Below are 19039 nucleotides of genomic sequence, written 5' to 3'. Positions count from 1 at the left end.
GAGACGTCTTATTTGATTATTTACTAGAGTATCTTTTAATTTCCTCTAGCATATATTAGAGCTTTTCCTGATTTTTTTTTTTTTTTTTTGGTTTGGTTCCATTATGATCAGAGGACATATCTGCATAATTTCAATTTTTAAGTACTGTTTTGGTTTGTTTTATGACTCAGGATATGGTTTTCCAAGGTAAATGTTTCATGTGTGCTTGAAAAAAAAAAGCGTGTTAATTTTTGGTGGAGCATTCTGTATATTTCAATTTTTGGTACACATACTTTTAAGATCGCTGTTTTCCTGGTGGATTGAGCCTTTCACATTATGGGATGACCTCTCTGTCTCCAGAATTTTTCTTCTTCTGAAGTCTACTCGGTCTGATATTAATATAGCCACTAATGCTTTTTAAATTTTATTTATTTATTTTTGAAATGGAGTCTCACTCTGTCACCTAGGCTGGAGTACACTGGTGTGATCTTGGCTCACCGCAACCTCCACCTCCCAGGTTCAAGCTATTCTCCTGCCTCAGCCTCCTGAGTAGTGGGGACTACAGGCATGTGCCACCATGCCTGGCTATTTCTGTACTTTTAGTAGAGACAGGTTTCACCATGTTGGCCAGGCTGGTCTACAACTCCTGACCTCAGCTGATCCACCTGCTTCGACCTTCCCAAAGGCTGGGATTACAGGCGTAAGCCACTGTCCCTAGCCCACTCCTGTTTTTTTTTTTTTTATTTTCACACATACATCTTTCGCCATCCTTCTGTATCCTACTGCTTACTACCTACTTATGTCATTGTTTTTGAAATTAGTTTCTTTAGAATGGCATTTTTGGATCATTTTTTAAAAATCCATTCTATCAAAATCTGTCTTTTAATTGGCATATTTAGGTTATTTATATTTAAGGTAAGTATTAAGACCACAGGCCTTAAGTCTGCCATTTTATTATCTATTTTCTGTTTTTGTCCTGTTTCTTTTTCCTGTTTTTATATGCTTGCTTACTGTGATTACTTAAACACTTTTTAGAATTCTACCTTTATTCATAGCGTTTTGAGTATATTGCTTTGTATACTTTTCTTAGTGGTTGTTCTCAGTATTACAATAGACAGATATAACTTACCACAATCTACCAGTATTGACATTTTATCATTCCAAGTGAAATACAGAAATCTTACCTCCATTTAGGGAACTTTACCCTTCCACATTTTAAATATGATTGTGTTAAGTATGTACATATATAGAGTACCATATTATACAGTATAATTGTGATTTTAAAAATTATAAGAAAATACAATCATTGTATTGACCCATTCTGCTGTTCTCTCCTTTCTGAAATTTCAGGCCTTTTTCTATTACTTCCTTTCTCTTTAAAGAATTTATTTAGCCACTCTTTCAGAGTGGTTTTCTAGTGACAGATTCTTTCAGTTTTCTTGTTTGAGTATGTCCTTACTCATTCTTGAAGAATAACTTCATTGAGTACGGCACTTGTCGTTGACAGTTCTTTTCTCCCAGCACTTGAAAAATGTGCCACTTCCGTCTGTTGCCCCCTGTAAGTTTTCTATATTGGTGATGGTATTTCTCAGTTCTATAATTTTTATTTGGTTCCTTTTATAATTTTTATTTATTTGGCAAGATTTTCTATTTTTTCATTTTTAAAGAGAATTAATAGTTGCTTGTTGAGGCACTTTTATAATAGGTGCTTTAAAATCTTTGTCAGATAATTTCAACACCTGAATCTTCTTTGTGTTGGTGTTTGTAGACTGTTTTTTTCTCACTCATGCTGTGATTTTCCTTGTTCTTGGTATGATGACTGATATTTTTATTGTCACCTAGGACATTTGGTGTTTTATATGAGACTATTTAATCTTTTTTAGCAGATGTCCCCCATGTTGCAATGTAACATGAAGGCCTTATGGACATGTATGTTCAGCTTCTGCAAGGTCTCACTGACACTACTCCGGCAAAAGTGAAGCACTGATTCACACTGCTTAATTTAAGACTGTAAGGTAGAAGTTCAGCTCCCCTCTTGGCTCTGCTGAGACCTTTCTGGTGAAAGTTGACATTACCTTGCTCCACTGTTGATACCAAGTAGGGGCACATGCTAATACCAAGGGTCAGGGAGAGTAGATGGTTGATTCATATTGTGAGCAGAAGTACCAATAGCCTCACCTTGCTTAGTCTTGTTGATACAGCTGGGGGTAGAGGTTCGCCTCTCTGCCAGGCCTCACTTACGTGGGAAAGGAAAGGTGAAACAGTGGTGGCTAGCTCTACTTTGTGCTGCCTTGTTAAGTCTCACTGCTACTGAATGGGGATGGAGCCTCAGCTCATCACTGGACTCCATTGACACTAACCTGCTGGGAAAATTGGAGCACAGCTTGTTTCCACTGGGCTGGTGACAGATCAACTTCTGCCTGGTTTCAACTTAAATATCATAGCCAGGAAATCAGAGTGACATCTGCTCTGCCAGGTGAAAGATGTAAGAAGAGCTCCCTACTCAGCCTGCTGCCACCACCAGGTGAGGGATTCAGAACTATGCCACTTACTTCTGTGGGATGGCAGGGGGTGATGTGGAGTATCAGCTGCCTGCTTGACTCAACTGAAACTATAAGGGAACTGAATAGTTTTTCCATTGGTGGTTAGCTGTAGTAGGGCAAATAATTGCTGAAAAGCCATCCTTGCCTCTTAGGTGACCCTTGTCCTGGTCTGTTGGCTAGACAAACAGGCTTTTGTAGGGGTATTTTTTGTTTATGCCACCGTTGGTGGTTCCAGGTTGAAGGCTTTCTTCAGTATCCTGTCCAGAATATACAGGAGAGAATAAGGAAACCCAAGTAACTCACTGCCATGTCATTTCTCAATTCCTGAGGTTCCCAGGTAGCCAGGTAGTCTGCCTTCTTCTTTCCATCTTTCAGAATCTTTCTTTCTTTCGTTTTTGTTTGTTTGTTTGTCTGTTTGTTTTTGAGATGGAGTCTCGCTCTGTCATCCAGGCTGGAGTGCAGTGGCACCATCTAAGCTCACTGCATCCTCCACCTCCCAGGTTCAAGCTATTCTTCTCCTGCCTCAGCCTCCCAGGTAGCTGGGACTACAGACACATGCCACCACGCATGGCTAATTATTATTATTATTTTTGTATTTTTAGTAGAGACGGGGTTCCACCGTATTAGCCAGGATGGTCTCGATCTCCTGACCTCGTGATCCGCCCGCCTTGGCCTCCCAAAGTGCTGGGATTATAAGCATGAGCCACCGTACCTGGCCCAGAATCTTTCTATGTTTATTTTATAATGCCTAGGCATTTTTAGTAGTAACAGGAAGGATCTGGAAGGAATGAAGCTACTTCATCTTGGCTGGAAGTCTCCTCAGCAGGAATACTTTTGAAACATGACAGAGATACTATAATGTTATCTGGGGCAATCAATACACGAGCCAATAAAAAAGAAAAACAACACAGGACCTTTCCTACTATGCTAAAAAGCACTATAATCAAAACCATACAGTGCTGAGAAAAGAATAAATAGATTAATGGAACAGAAGTTCAGGAAAAGACAGACTTATGTATATGTGTGTCCTAAACTGGAAAATTTAGTATATGATACATGAGGCAAAATTCAAACCAGTGGGGCAAAAACGGACTTTTTCATTAAGAATTATCCCTCAGGATTTTTCCCATGGGCTGGAAAAACAAAGACACATTTAAAAAATATTGTATCAATTTAGTCATCTCACATATAAATAAAATCTATATTAATATATGTTGCAGATAAAGAATATTTAAATATATCTATTTAAAATAAATGCATTCAAGATGGTAGTGTAAACTGGCATAACTACTTTAGAAAAGTGAGATTTCATTCAGGAAAGTTGAAAACACATGTTTCTTAATACCCAGGAATTCCACTCTTCAGTATACACTTCAGAGAAACTTATACATGAGTACCAGGATGCTCTTATAATAATGTTTATAGCATCACTTTTCATAATCTTTCCAAATGGAAACCAGCTAAATATTCAACAGTAGGATGTCTCAGTGATCTGTGGTACAGTGGTGTATTTTACAATTAAGCAAAGACCTTAGTTACAGTCAATAACATGAATGAATCCTAAAAAAAGGGTTGATAAAAAAGCAAGGCACAAAAAAACTGCATACAATATGATTCAATTCATATGAAGTTCAAAGAGAGCAAACATGAATTGTAATGTTTAGGGATGTGTATATAGTTGGTAAAACGGAACAAAAGCAAGGAATTGATAATCATAAAAATCATAATAGTAGGCTGGGCGCGGCGGCTCACGCCTGTAATCCCAGCACTTTGGGAGGCCGAGGCGGGCGGATCACTTGAGGTCAGGAGGTTTGAGACCAGCCTGGCCAACATAGCAAAACCCTGTCTCTACTAAAAATACAAAAATTAGCTGGGTGTGGTGGCACATGCCTGTAGTCCCAGCTACTTGGGAAGCTGAGGCAGGAGAATTGCTTGAACCCGGGAGGCAGAGGTTGCAGTGCACTGAGATCGTGCCACTGCACTCAAGCCTGGGCGACAGAGACTCCGTATCAAAAAAAAAAAAAAAAAAAAAGAAAGAAATCAGAATAGTGGTTACATCTAGGGTGAAAAAGGGACTTCTGATTGGGCCAGGAATTTATTCACTATGTGGCTAAGGACTAAGAATCCATTCACTGTTTTGAAGTGATTTATTACAATCAATAAATATATGTTTAATTGAAAAAATTTACGAACTAGATAATTTCTGGTGCTAAAAAATTGTGAAAGATTCCCACATCTGCCAAAATGTGATTTATGTTTAATCAGTCGTATTATTTTAATAGCAAAATACATATGCATATTTATTTATACATGGTGTATACTATAGGTAGTATATCAAATTCAAACTCAATTGTTCTGTTTAGACAATTTAAGATTACTCAGATATTACCCAACTGAAATGAACATTACATCCGTATGCTTCACATTTCTTTCAGCCAAAACAAAAACGATTATAACTGATTTCAGCTGAAAATGCTAATGTGCCATCAAATATTGGTGAAATGTTTTAGAACAGTTTTTCTTTGAGTACTTTGAAAGCAAGATGAATTCCTCTTTTTTTTAATGCCTCAGGCCTCAAACTCTCAAGTTATTTTAGATATAATACCAGTAATCGATGGAAAAATTATGTTACATATGATCCATGAATCCTGCTTTTTTTTAAAAGGAATATCCTGAGGAATAACTCTTATAACTCTAAAATAAAAAAAGCACACACAATGAAAAAAAAAACTGATTCCTTTAGGAAAAAAATCACTATTTAAAAATAGGCAACAGTCCTGCTAATTAATTAAACCAATTAAATAATATATTAATACTCTGCCTTTAGGGTAAGTCTTCCTTAAGGCTACATCTTCAGCCCAATTTTAATACCTCATATAACTTTTCCGTGAGATTCCATTCACTGACTAGCATGGCCTCAATTAACTCTCTTGCATGAAAACAAATCTTAATATCAATTACTAGATTGTATTTCTCTTCTGAGTTCCAGGCTGATTTATTCAATGACTTATTGGATATTTGGTAATCTGAGAGGGACCTCAAACTCAGTAAGTCCAAAACATCCTCTTTCCTATTAATAATATTCTGTCTCCAAAACATCCTTTTTAAGTTAACAGCAACACCATCTACTCAATTTCCCAAGCCAGAAATCTGAGTCAATCTTTCCATTTTCCCCTAAACATCCAATAAGTTATCAAGTATTGCTGATTCTACTTTCTGAAATAATATTTTTCAAATCTTGTTTTCTTCTCTAGCCTCATTGTCACTGCTTGAGTTCAGGTTCTAATCATTTTGTGCCTACATTCCTGTAACCTGGTCTCCTTCCATCTAGGTAGAACCTCTTCTCTGCTGAAATCACTTTTCTCACTCATCATAGTAAGGCTTTAAAAAAAAGTACCAAAATGATTATGTTACTTTCTTCCTTAAAAATCATATAAAGGAATCCCATAATTTTCAGGATAAAAACCAAACTTCTTAACATGGGATAAAGGCCTGTTTCCAGCCCTTTATCTTACCAGTCTTTATTTTAAACCCTATAATCTGGTATCCTATTATTTCATGTCTATGCTTCTGTATAAAACTCCAATTTCCTGGGGGTTACCTCTTGGAAAGACTTTGCTGATTTACTTTTTCCAAGGTCCAGGTGTCCCTCCTATGTATTTCCATAAAACTCTTGGTTTATCTTCATCAGTTAACACACATTTTAATTGTATTATCAGACAGGGTGCCTTTACAATACATAATTTCAATTCAATATTCTTTACATAAATGTTGCTTATTTATATATATTAATTGCTTAAAGTTTCTAGAGTTCAATTTTTGAGTCATTATAAAATATATTTTAAGAAGTAATATCCTCATGCTTTTCCAACTCTTTAACAACACTTGATGATATTTTTAGAAGTCATTATTGAATGTCAAAAAAAAATCTTTATTCAGTTTCCTCATATGAAAAATGAGAGACCTGGATTAGACCAAAAGTTCCTCCTACCTAAAATATTTTATGAGTTCACACAAAGTTGGAATAAATTTCTTGAAATTTTTTTTGAAGCTAGAATTACCACATTAATTTCTGATGTTGACCATACATTAGAACACTTGACATACTGAAGCTAATAGTGTATCATATAATGGATCAATGGGCTTACTTGATTTAAAAATAATGCAAACAAATTACAAGATTTTTTTTCTTTTTAAAAATGTCCCTTGAGGCTGGGCGCAGTGGCTCATGCCTTAATCCCAGTACTTTGGGAGGCCAAGGCAGGTGGATCACCTGAGGTCAGGGGTTCAAGACCAGCCTGGCCAACTTGAAGAAAACCTGTCTCTACTAAAATAAAATTAAAAAAAAAAATTAGCTGGGTGTGGTGGCACGTGCCTATAATTCCAAGCTATTCGGGAGGCTGATGCAGGAGAATCACTTGAACCCAGGAGGTTGGAGGTTGCAGTGAGCTAAGATCATGCCACTGCACTGCAGCCTGGGTGACAGAGCGAGACTCTGTCTCAAAAAAAAAAAAAAAAAGCCCCTTGAGTCTTGAGTCATAGAATTAAATAATTATTTTGAATTGAATTTGAATTTATTGAAAGATTTGAATTTATTGAACTTGATATTGAAAAGTTTAATCAGATCAAGCTTAATGATTTGTTGAGATCTTTACATGTCATTGTTAACAATTTAACCAGTAATTGTTTATTCTTCATTATTAACATACAATTATTCAATCTTGCTTTTGAAAAAGAACAATATGTTAGAAGATTAATATTCCATAAGACTTAGTAAAATGTTAGAGACAGAATAATGCCATAATGCTCTAATTTTTAAAGAGTAAGTCATTTTTTCATTACTGTAATGTACATTTTTAATTGAAATTGGCATATTGTGTTTTCAAAGGAACCCAGAAAAATATGTACTAAAAGATTGATATTTAAAAGTGGTGAAGGCTTACAGGGAAAAGAAATTGCAACAAGATAAAAAGATAATCCATTATGTACACCAATGCTTATACACAGTGTTTTCTTACGTAGATTTTTAATGAACTACACAGGAAAGGGTTCCTTTTTGATTCTCCTAATATTGTAGTCAGAAATTCATTGCAAATGGCAGATAAATCTGATGGTGATTATCTGATACATATAATTTTTTTTTTTTTTTTGAGACGGAGTCTCGCTCTGTTGTCCAGGCTGGAGTGCAGTGGCGCAATCTTGGCTCACTGCAACCTCCGCCTCCTGGGTTCATGCCATTCTCCTGCCTCAGCCTCCCGAGTAGCTGGGACTATAGGCGCCCACCTCCGCGCCCGGCTAATTTTTTGTATTTTTAGTAGAAACGGGGTTTCACCATGTTAGCCAAGATGGTCTCCATCTCCTGACCTCATGATCCGCCCGCCTCGGCCTCCCAAAGTGCTGGGATACATATAAATTTTTAATTTAACTATGATAACTAAGAATTAAATAATATTCTAACATAGCCAAATATCAATTGCATAAAGAAAAAGCAACTCTTCCCTACCCTTCACCAAAATGCTAAGTGTTTGTAGAGGTGAAAAATGCCATACTATACCTTGATTTCTTCTATTTCGTCTGGTACTATCTTGTATGCTGATATAGTCCCACCCAACCTGAAATTAGGAGAAGAAAATATTCTCAAAACCAGCAATAGTGTTTAAAAAGTATGAAAGATTTCTGCCATTACCACCAGAATGCTACCAATAACTCCCAGTATTCACCCCAACAACCATGGAGGAAAAATAACCATTTTGTGCATATATTTTCCATGTATTAGTTTAAAAGAGGTAGATAATGAATGACTATCGAAAGAGAAAATATTGTTAGATTTTTACCCATAACTAAGCTCCTCTTATTGATGATTTTAATAATGCTGAAACTGTCACTTTTACTGCTGTCTGTCACAGCTAACATGCATCAGGAACTGACAGCAAACATGTTTGACTTTTTTAAGAAAGAAATCATAGCTTTTTACTTTTTATAGTAGTTTTAGGTTTACAGAAAAATGGAGCAGAAATTAGAGCATTCACATATTTCTGCCCGTCCTTCCCCATGACCTTGTTTCCCTTGTTATTAACATCTTGCATTAGTGTGATACATCTTGCATTAGTGTGGTACATGTGCTACAACTGGTGAACAAACATTGATTTTGCTTCTTTTTTAAAGTAATTTGAATAGGGAGTCAGAGAGACATGTGTGCCCAGCACTGCCCAAGGGGAAGAGATGAGAATTTGGGAGTTACAGATAATTTAATCCTTAAAATGTTCTTTGCCTTGAGACAGTGATGCCATTGTACGTCATATTCACCTGTTTGAAGTATTTTTTAGAAAGCAACTAAGCTCTATTTAAGATCATATGCCAAGTATGTATCATATATTATCTAATTTAATCCTTGCAATTATCTCTATTATAAAAATGGGAAAATTGAGACAGAAACATTCAGTAATTTTTCTTAAGCAACTGAAGGAACTACCAAGTGAATGAGTTGAGATGTACAAAAGTGTAAAATACACACCAGATTTTGAATACTTAGTATGAAAAACAGAATAATTTTAATATATTGACTACATGTTAAAATAACATTTTAGATATATTGGGTTAAATATATTATTAAAGTTAATTTCATCTGTTTCTTTTTAGTTTTTAAAATGTGGCTACTTAGAAACTTTAAAATTACATACAGGGTTGTGACCCCCAGCACATCTCTATCAGGTACCCTAGGCTATTAAACTCCAAATTACCTAACTGCCTTTGTTCTAATTCAGTGCTTACCAAGGAACCTTCTCCGCGCTTCACCTCAGCAACAAAAAAGGGAGTATCATATGTAAGAGACTTATGTGTTCCGGACCCTTTAGGATATCTCCTCTCCCAAATGTAAAATAATAAATACCATTCTGGTTTCCATTAAAAAAAAGATATCCAACCAAATGATTTTTATTAAATATGCATTAAACTCTTTAATATTTATTACCATTTATTCTTACTAATGAAACTAGTGTTCAAATCTTTTTTTTTTTTGAGATGGAGTCTTACTCTCTCACCAGGCTGGAGTGCAGTGGCGTGATCTCGGCTCACTGCCACCTCTGCCTTCCAGGTTCAAGCGATTCTCCTGCCTCAGCCTCCCGAGTAGCTGGGATTACACACACGCACCACCCCACCCAGCTAATTTTTGTATTTTTAGTAGAGACGGGGTTTCACATGGTTGGCCAGGATGGTCTTGATCTCCTGATCTCAAGTGTCCGCCCGCCTCGGCCTCCCAAAGTGCGTGTTCAAATCTTGATTTGAGAATTATTTCTTACACTTAAAATACCATGATTAAATGGTGTAAACACAAATGAATTTTAACTTAATTCACTTCATATAAGGTATACCAGTGATGTAACAAACAAGATCATAGTAACATAGCTATATGATCAAGTGGCTAAATAATGGAGGAAACTTGGAGGAATTCCATATTATGCTAAACACAGAAATGAGAAAGAAAATGAAAGTTGATATGAAAACCAGAAAAAATCCCAGAAAATAGAAACAATCTAGAAAAAAACTAATAGAAACAACTGAGTCATATAGATTATTAAAAACACCTATTCACTAATAAACCTACTTCAGCCCATCATTTCTTTCCATTACCTGACTATAACCAAAATAATGATAACTTTACCAACTAGTAGTTTTAACCTTTGAACTGATTTCTGAAAATGACATTTCTATTTTTATGACTTCATTAAACACAGATAGTTTAATATGCTATCAGTATTGCACAGTTACTGCACTGAAGCCTAGATAATAACTCACTCCAAATTTCATGTTCTTTCTATTACATTACACTGTTCCTTCTCATTGTTGAAGAAAGAATTCACTCTGGAGTAAAATATAGTTCTATATTACTGTAGTCAATATATAAAAATAGTACTACATTGGCAGTGATAGTGGTAGTAATAGTTGAAATACTACTACAAGTAATATATATATATATATATATATATTTTTTTTTTTTTTTTTTTTGAGACAGAGTTTCGCTCTGTCGCCCAGGGTGGAGTGCAGTCGTGTGATCTCAGCTCACTGCAACCTCCACCTCCTGGGTTCAAGTGATTCTCCTGCCTCAGCCTCCTGAGTAGCTGGGACTACAGATGCACGCCACCATACCTGACTAATTTTTGTATTTTTAGTAGAGTTGAGGTTTCACCACGTTGGCCAGGATGGTCTCGATCTCCTGACCTCATGACCGACCTACCTCAGCCTCCCAAAGGGCTGAGATTACAGGCAGGAGACACCGCGCCTGGCTGCATTTTGACCATTTAAAATCATGCAATTCGGTGGCATTAAATACATTCACAGTATTGTGTATCATTACTATTTTCAAAACGTTTGCAGTTAATTAACTGTAAACATTAAGCAGTAATTCTCCATTTACCTCTCTCCCCAGCTCCTGGTAACCTCTAATCTACTTCCTGTTTCTGTGAATTTGCCTGTTCTAGACATGTCATGTAAGTGGAATCATACATAACATTTGTCCTATTGTGTCTGGCTTATATCGTTAAGCATAATGTTTTCAAAATTCTTTCATGTTGTAACATGTAGGAGAACTTCATTCCCTTTTATGGCTGAATAATATTTCATTACATACGCATACCACATTTTATTTATCCATTCATCTGTTAATGGATGCTTGGATTGTTTCCATCTTTTGGCTACTGTGAATGATGTTATGATGAACACCGGCATATAAGTGTCTGTGTGAGTCTCTCTTTAATTTTTTGGGGAATATATCTAGGAGGTAGAATTGCTTCATCATTCTATGTCTAGCTTTCTGAAAAACCAAGCTGTTTTTCATAGTGGCTGTATTATACATTCCTATGAGCAAACATGAGGGTCCAATTTCTCCACATCCTTGTCAAAGTTGCTACTTTCATTATTTTTTAATGGTCATCCTAGTGGGTGTGAAGTAGCCTCTCATTGTGGCTTGAATTTGCATTTCTCTCATGACTAGTGATGCTGAGGATCTTTTCATGTTTTATTGGCCATTTGTGTATCTTTGGAGAAATTCAAGTCCTCTGCCCATTTAAAATTTGTTTTTTTGTAGTTGTTGAGTTGTACGAGTTCTTTACATATTCTGAATTTTAAACCCTTATCAGATATATGGTTTTAAAATATTTCTCCCATTCTATAGGTTGTCTTTTCACTTTCTTGATAATGTTGTTTGATGCACAAAACTTAAATTCTGACGAAGTCTAATTCATCTATTTTTTTCTTTTGTTGCTCATGTTATTGGTGTCATACATACAAATCCACTGCCAAACCCAAGGCAGTAAAGATTTATCCCTGTTTTCTTCAAAGAGTTTTATGGTTTTAGCTCTTGTATTTAGGTCATTCATCCATTTAGAGTTCATTTTTCTATATGGTGTGAGGTATGGGTTCAAATTATTTATTTTCCATGTTAAAATTTGGTTGTTGAGGAAATTTCCTTTCTCAAAGCTATTGTCACAGCTTTGACTTGGCACCCTTGTCAAAATTCAATTGGCCACAGATGCATGGGTTCATTTCTATATCTTCAGTTGTATTCCATTGGTCTGTAGGTCTTTACGTCAATACCATGTGGTCTTGATTATTCTAAGCTTTGTAGTAAGTTTTGAAGTTGGGAAGTGTGAGTCTTCCAATACTGTCCTTTTTCAAAACTGTCTTGACTACTTGGGACCCCTTGAAATGTCACAGAAATTTTAGGTTTGGCTTTTCCATTTCCGAAAAAAAAAATGACTACTAGAATATTGATAGGAATTATACTGAATCTGTAGGTAACTTTGGGTAGTACTGACATTTTAAAAATATTAACTCGGCGGGGAGCAGTGGCTCATGCCTGTAATCCCAGCACTTTGGGAGGCCAAGACGGGCTGATCACAAGGTCAGGAGATCGAGACCATCCTGGCTAATATGGTGAAACTCCGTCTCTACTAAAAATAAAAAAAATTAACTTGGCGTGGTGGCGGGTGCCTGTAGTCCCAGCTTCTCAGGAGGCTGAGGCAGGAGAATAGCATGAACCCAGAGCTTGCAGTGAGCCGAGATCGTGCCACTGCACTGCACTCCAGCCTGGGCAACAGAGCAAGACTCCGTCTCAAAAAAAAAAAAAAAAAATTAACTCTTTCATTCCATGAACATGGGATGCTTTTCCACTTATTTAGGTCTTCTTTAATTTCCTTCAGCAATATTTTGTAATTTTCAATGTCTTTCATCTCCTTGGTTAAATTTATTCCAAGGGATTTTCAGATGCTATTTTAAATGGAATTGTTTTTATTTCCAGTTTGGATTTATTGCTGGTATATAGAAACACAAATGATTTTTGTGTGCTCAGCTTGTATCCTGCAACTTTGCTGAACTCATTTATTGGCTCTAGTGGCTTTCTTGTGATAAAAAACGTTTTATATGTTTATATGTAGCAGCACGTTATCTGTGAACAGACACAGTTTTACTTCTTCTTTTTCAATGTAGATGCCTTTTTTTCTTTGTCTACCTGTTCTGGCTACAACTTGCAGTACAATGGTGAACAGCCGTAGTGAAAACAGGAATATCCGCCTTGTTCCTGATATAAGGAGAAAATCTTTTTCTCATCACTGAGTATAACGATGTTAGCTGTGGGCTTTTCATAGATGCCTATTTATCATGTTAAGGAAATTACCTTCTTTTCTTAGTGTTCTGTGTGTTTTTACCACAGAAGTGTGTGTTGGATCTTTGTTTTTTGTTTGTCAAATAAGATGATCATAAGATTTTGTTTTCATTCATTCTATTAACATAGTATATTACAGTAATTGATTTTCTTATGTTGAACCACTCTTGCATTCCTGGTGTATTCCTACTTGGTCATAGTATATAATCCTTTTAATATGCTGTTGCATTCAATTTGCTAGTGTTTTCCCATCTATATTCACAAGGGATACGGATATGTAATTTTCCTTCCTTGTGATGTGTTAATCTGGCTTTGGTAGCAAAGTAATGCTTGCCTCACAGAATGAGAAAGCGTTCTCTCCTCTTATATGTTTCGGAAGAGTTTAGTACAGACTGGTGTTAATTCTTTTAGGTAATTCATTGGTTTCTAAGAATTTGTGCATTTCATCTAAATTATCTAATTTGTTGGCATACAATTGTTCATAGTATTCTCTTATAATCCTTTTTATTTCTGTAAGTTCAGTAATAATGTTCCCACTTTAATTTCTGATTTTAGTGTGTGATCTTCTCAATTTTTCCCTAAGTCAATCTGGCTAACAGTTTGTCAATTTTGATGATCTTTTCTTTTTCTTTCTTTTTTTTGAGAGGAGTCTCGCTCTGTTGCCCAGGGTGGAGTGCAGTGGTGCGATCTCAGCTCACTGCAACCACCGCCTCCTGGGTTCAAGCGATTCTCCTACTGCAGCCTCCCGAGTAGCTGGGATGACAGGTGCCTGCCACCACGTCTGGCTAATTTTTGCATTTTTAGTGGAGATGGTGTTTCACCATGTTGGCCAGGTTGGTCTCGAACTCCTGACCTCAGGTGATCGACCCACCTTGCCTCCCAAAGTGCTGGGATTATAGGCATGAGCCACCGTGCCTGGCTGGTGATCTTTTCAAAGAAACAAGTTTTGATTTCTGTTACTCTTTTTTGTTTTTCGATTCTTTATTTCATTATTTCCACTCTAATCTTTATTGCCTTCTTTTGTTTCATTACTGCCTTGTATTGTGTTTAGCTATTTTCTTTTATGTTTTCTTCTAGTGAATCATTTTGACTCCCTTCTAATTTCCTTTTGTCTACATCTTTTAGATATTTTCTTCATGATTATCATGGGGAAGAAATATATTTAACCTTCTAAATTTATAACAATCTAGTCTGAGTTGATACCAACTGAACTTCAATATCATACAACATCCCTGCTCCTACATAGCTCCATCTGCTGGTTTTGGGTTTGTTTTCTCTTCTTTTTCTAGTTTATCAATGTATAAAGTTAAGGTAATTTGAGATGCTTCTACCTTTTTAACGCAATTTCCCCCTAAACACTGCTTTCACCACATCCCATAAGTTCTCAAATGTTGTGTTTTTGATTTGCCTCAAGGTATTTTTGAATTATACTTGGGATTTCTTCTTTAAACCACTGGTTATTTAAGAATTTAATTTCTCCATATTGTAAGTTTTCTAATTTCTTTTTTTTTTTTTTGGTTGATTTTTAGATTTATTCTCTTGCGGTCAGAGACCATACTTTGTAAGATTTCAATCTTTTTAAACGTATTGAGAGGTTTTTTTTGTGGCCTAATATTACCATTTATCCTGTAGAATGTTCTATGCCTTCTTTAGTGTATTATCAGCAATTGCAAAATAAAACATGACTGCAGGTGGGTCTCCTAACTTACTATATTAAATGTCATAATACATTTATTACCTTAATATAAGTTCTTTTAATATATTTTTAATTTTACTCCTTTTCTGAATGACATATCATTATAATCAAAATTAACAAACATGTAGATAGTGATTACTGCCATTAAGAAACTATTCCAGAAAAATTGCTTGGCCCATGTTCATTTAAGAATAGTAATGTTGGCCAGGCGCGGTGGCTCACGCCTGTAATCCCAGAACTTTGGGAGGCCGAGGTGGGTGGATCACGAGGTTAGGAGATATAGACCATCTTGGCCAACATGGTGAAACCCTGGCTCTACTAAAATACAAAAAAATTAGCCCGATGTAGTGACGTGTGCCTGTAATCCCAGCTACTTGGGAAGCTTAGGCAGGGGAATCGCTTGAACCCGGGCGGCAGAGGTTGCAGTGAGCTGAAATTGTGCCACTGCAACTCTAACTTGGTGACACAGCAACATTCTGTCTCAAAAGAAAAAAAAAAAGAACAGTAATATTTAAAAGTAATTCAGGGTAGCTCAGAAATATTTTCATTTTCTGCCCCCACTGAAATCTGCTTTTCCTCTAGTTTACTCAAATTTTTTTATGGTAAATATTAATTAATCATGTCAAAGATATGGAAATCTTGGATTCATTCTTCTTTCTCAGTTCCTACAGCAATTAGTGACTAAGTCATATTTCTACTTGCCTTCACTTATCTGGAAACACATTTTAATAATATCCTCATCACAGATGCTCAAGTCTGATCCTTCTAAAATATATTTTTTCATCATGCCACACCTTTAAGTAATGCATAATACCTTAACAAGTTAAACTTCCCTTATAAACCTCATTCCTGGTTCCATCTCTTGTCTCATTATTTCACAGTCCTTCTATGTTCTAGCAATTATCAATTAGTAGTTTAATAAATGTATCAATTTCTTACCCATATGTCTTCATATTACCCTTGTCCTGAATGTTCTTCTCCAGCCCACAAACTCCTAACCACCTTTCAGGTTTCAATATAACTTTCAGAAGACTTATCTGAGCTCTAGAAGCAGAGAGAAGCACTTTCTCTGCTCATTGAATAGTGCCTCACTCATATCTAAATTACAGTGTTTGTCCCATTATTGTAATATTTCCTTAGAGATCTACATCCTCCATTATATTATAAAGGTACATATAACATTTTGGTTACCTTTCCATTTCTGGTACATAGTGAGTACTCAAAGCTTGGCAAATTAACAAATGTTTGGTGTATTAATGAACGATGCCAAAGGAGCTAAACATGAGACTTTTCAGCAAGATTTCAGCAAATCCTTTGCCTAAAAGAAGCAGTATGTTTAATAATCTTTATTTTATAAAATAATTCCTAGATGTCTTTGTTTGGGCACTGTTTTACTCTTGAAGCTTTCACTTTGATTGAAGCAACAAGCATGTGTTTAGTGATTTCCATAAGCCAAAATATTGATTTATACATTAAACCTTAATGAATTAGTCTTGCTTAGAACAGAATGTTCTAAAAATATCACTGTATTTGGCTTAATTCCTGCCATTTATAAAAGTTATCAGAAATCATTTTAACTAAGATTAACTAACATTAATCTTATTTTTTTTCCCCAGGAACATCCTGTTGTCTGAATGATGCCAAAGATTTCAACCTCATTAGAATGGTTCTATTAAACATAAAGCCAAAACTTCTAGCCTTACTTAACATACACATACAATCAATTAATTCTATAAAAAATTATTTGTAGTGCTTTCTATGCTTAAGGTCCTGTGGCAGAACATAAAGTCCTAGCTTCCAGTTCTAATTTTTAAAATCTAACATTGTTATAAGAAATTATATATTGTAGCAATATGGTTTATCACTGGTTTATTTTAAAATATGCAATATTAAGAAAACAAATAGTAAAGTTATAAAATCAAGAAATGGAGAATATCTAATTCAATGATATGTCCGTTGATTTAATAATTCATTCAACAATTATTTCTTTCTCACAGTACTTTTTGACTGATTTATTTATTTTTTATTTATTTATTTTTTGAGATGGAGTCTCGCTCTGTCGCCCAGGCTTGCGTGCAGTGATGTGATCTCGGCTCACTGCAAGCTCCACCTCCTGGGTTCACGCCATGCTCCTGCCTCAGCCTCCCGAGTAGCTGGGAATACAGACGCCTGCCACCATGCTAGGCTAATTTTTTTATTTTTAGTAGAGATGGGGTTTCACCGTGTTAGCCAGGATGGTCTCGATCTCCTGACCTCATGATCTGTCCGCCTCAGCCTCCCAAAGTGCTGGGATTACAGGCACGAGCCACCGTGCCCGACCTACTTTTTGGCTTATTAAAGGATTTATGGGGTGCTATAAAATCAACAAGTATCTCAAATAAATGACATATTTTTTTGTAATGTCAATACAAAATAATACAATACAAAAACAAAAACAGAATCTTCCTCAAAAAAGAAATTATGGAGCAGTGTTTAGGTCAAATCACAATCTGCCACACATAACATAGAATGCTAAAATATGCATCAATCTTTCAAAATATGGTTTCTTGGGGAAGAAATCTATAAATCAAATGTTCACTAAATTTTGTTCCCTTGGGAGAAGTCAAGCATTTATAGGTTTTAAACAGACACCAGGGCCTACTTGAGGGTGGAGAGTGAGGATCCAAAAACTATGCTTATTACCCGGGTGATAAAATAATCTGTACACCAAACCCTCGTGACATGCAATTTACCCATGTAAGAAACCTGCAAATGTACATTCTGAACTAAAATAAAAGTTGGAAAGAAAAAAAAAGAATGTATAGGTTTTAATCTCACAATTTCAGTGGCATTCAGAGAAAAGGCATGTTTTAAAGCAAAGGTGTAGTATCTGAGCAGACCTGGAGTTACAATTTTACAAAAGACAACAGTGTTTGAAATTTTCATACAGTACTTTAAATAAAGTATACTTTTATATCATTTCCAAATGTAGCTATATTTTTTAAATGTTTTAACAGAGAAAAAATAGTTGAAAAGTGGATACATGTTGACAGTACAAAGGAAGGACCTTTGATTCGCTCTATTTGAACAATAATATAATTATGGAAATCATATATAAAATCAGATAGAAATAAAAGTTGGGTTAGAGAAAAATTATGTTCAATTACTTTGAAAGTTCCCAACTGAGAATCACACACTGACTAAACAGCTCATTAAACAATAAAAGTGGAATACAAGACTTTTTGAGAGGAAAAATATACATAGGTACAAAAATGCTAAATTATATTATAAAAATGTCCAACCTCAGGAAGAAATGTGTTGAGAGGCAGTACAAGTTTAATAAATAAGGTAAAATATATGCATTATTGCTAACCATGTCTTACTAATGCTTTGGGATAAAAGTAAATTTTTTTTTCTAATTGCATTCAAATTATTTTCTTATTTGTGGTGCAGCCCTTTGAGGAAATAACAATGACAAGATTACAGAAATTAGTCTGAATGATATCTACATTAAAACCTTGTAGATATGGCGGGGTGCGGTGGCTCATGCCTGTAATCCCAGCACTTTGGGAGGCCAAGGCGGGCGGATCACAAGGTCAGGAGATCGAGACCATCCTGGCTAACACGGTGAAACCCCATCTCTACTAAAAATACAAAAAAGTAGCCGGGCGTGGTGGCGGGCGCCTGCAGTCCCAGCTACTCGGGAGGCTGAGGCAGGAGAATGGCGTGAACCCGGGAGGCGGAGTTGCAGTGAGCCGAGACTGCACCACTGCACTCCAGCCTGGGCGACGGGGCGAGACTCCATCTCAAAAAAAAAAAAAAAAAAAAAAACCTTCTAGATATGATGCTCAATTACCTTATGTCAGCAGTCAAGATGGCAAAATATAAAGATTATCTAGGGCCCAATGACAATAAAATACTCCATGTTTGACAATATTTAGAACTGACTTCAGGGCTAGGTTCACTGGCTCACGCCAGTAATCCCAGCACTTCTGGAAGCCAAAGTGAGAGGATTTCTTGAGGCCAGGAGTTTGAGACCAGCCTATGCAACATAGTGAGAGTCCACTTCTTTAAAACAAACAAAAAAAAGAACTCTTACTTCAGTGATGTGTAATTTCTAAAGCAAAAGAGAGTCACGACCCAGGAAAGATAGTATCAAAGATTTCCCCAAATCATCTGGTGCGG

The 19039-nt window shown here is 35.9% G+C and overlaps 1 protein-coding gene across 15 annotated transcripts in view; it reads right to left on the bottom strand.

Annotated features, from left to right (window-relative positions):
• The window catches only part of GPHN (gephyrin), a 700118-nt gene that overhangs the window by 399192 nt on the left and 281887 nt on the right, over window positions 1–19039 (bottom strand). For all 15 annotated transcript variants that reach the window (XM_003263586.4, XM_004087163.3, XM_030812325.1 and 12 more), the window contains exon 3: window positions 8077–8134. In XM_003263586.4, coding sequence (XP_003263634.1) covers window positions 8077–8134 — 58 coding nt within the window. The remainder of the gene's footprint in view (window positions 1–8076; window positions 8135–19039) is intronic.

The sequence above is a fragment of the Nomascus leucogenys genome, chromosome 1a (assembly GCF_006542625.1).
Source record: "Nomascus leucogenys isolate Asia chromosome 1a, Asia_NLE_v1, whole genome shotgun sequence".
Lineage (NCBI taxonomy): Eukaryota > Metazoa > Chordata > Mammalia > Primates > Hylobatidae > Nomascus > Nomascus leucogenys.
The sequence above is the reverse complement of the archived record's forward strand: the minus strand, read 5'-3'. Positions and strand labels throughout refer to the sequence as shown.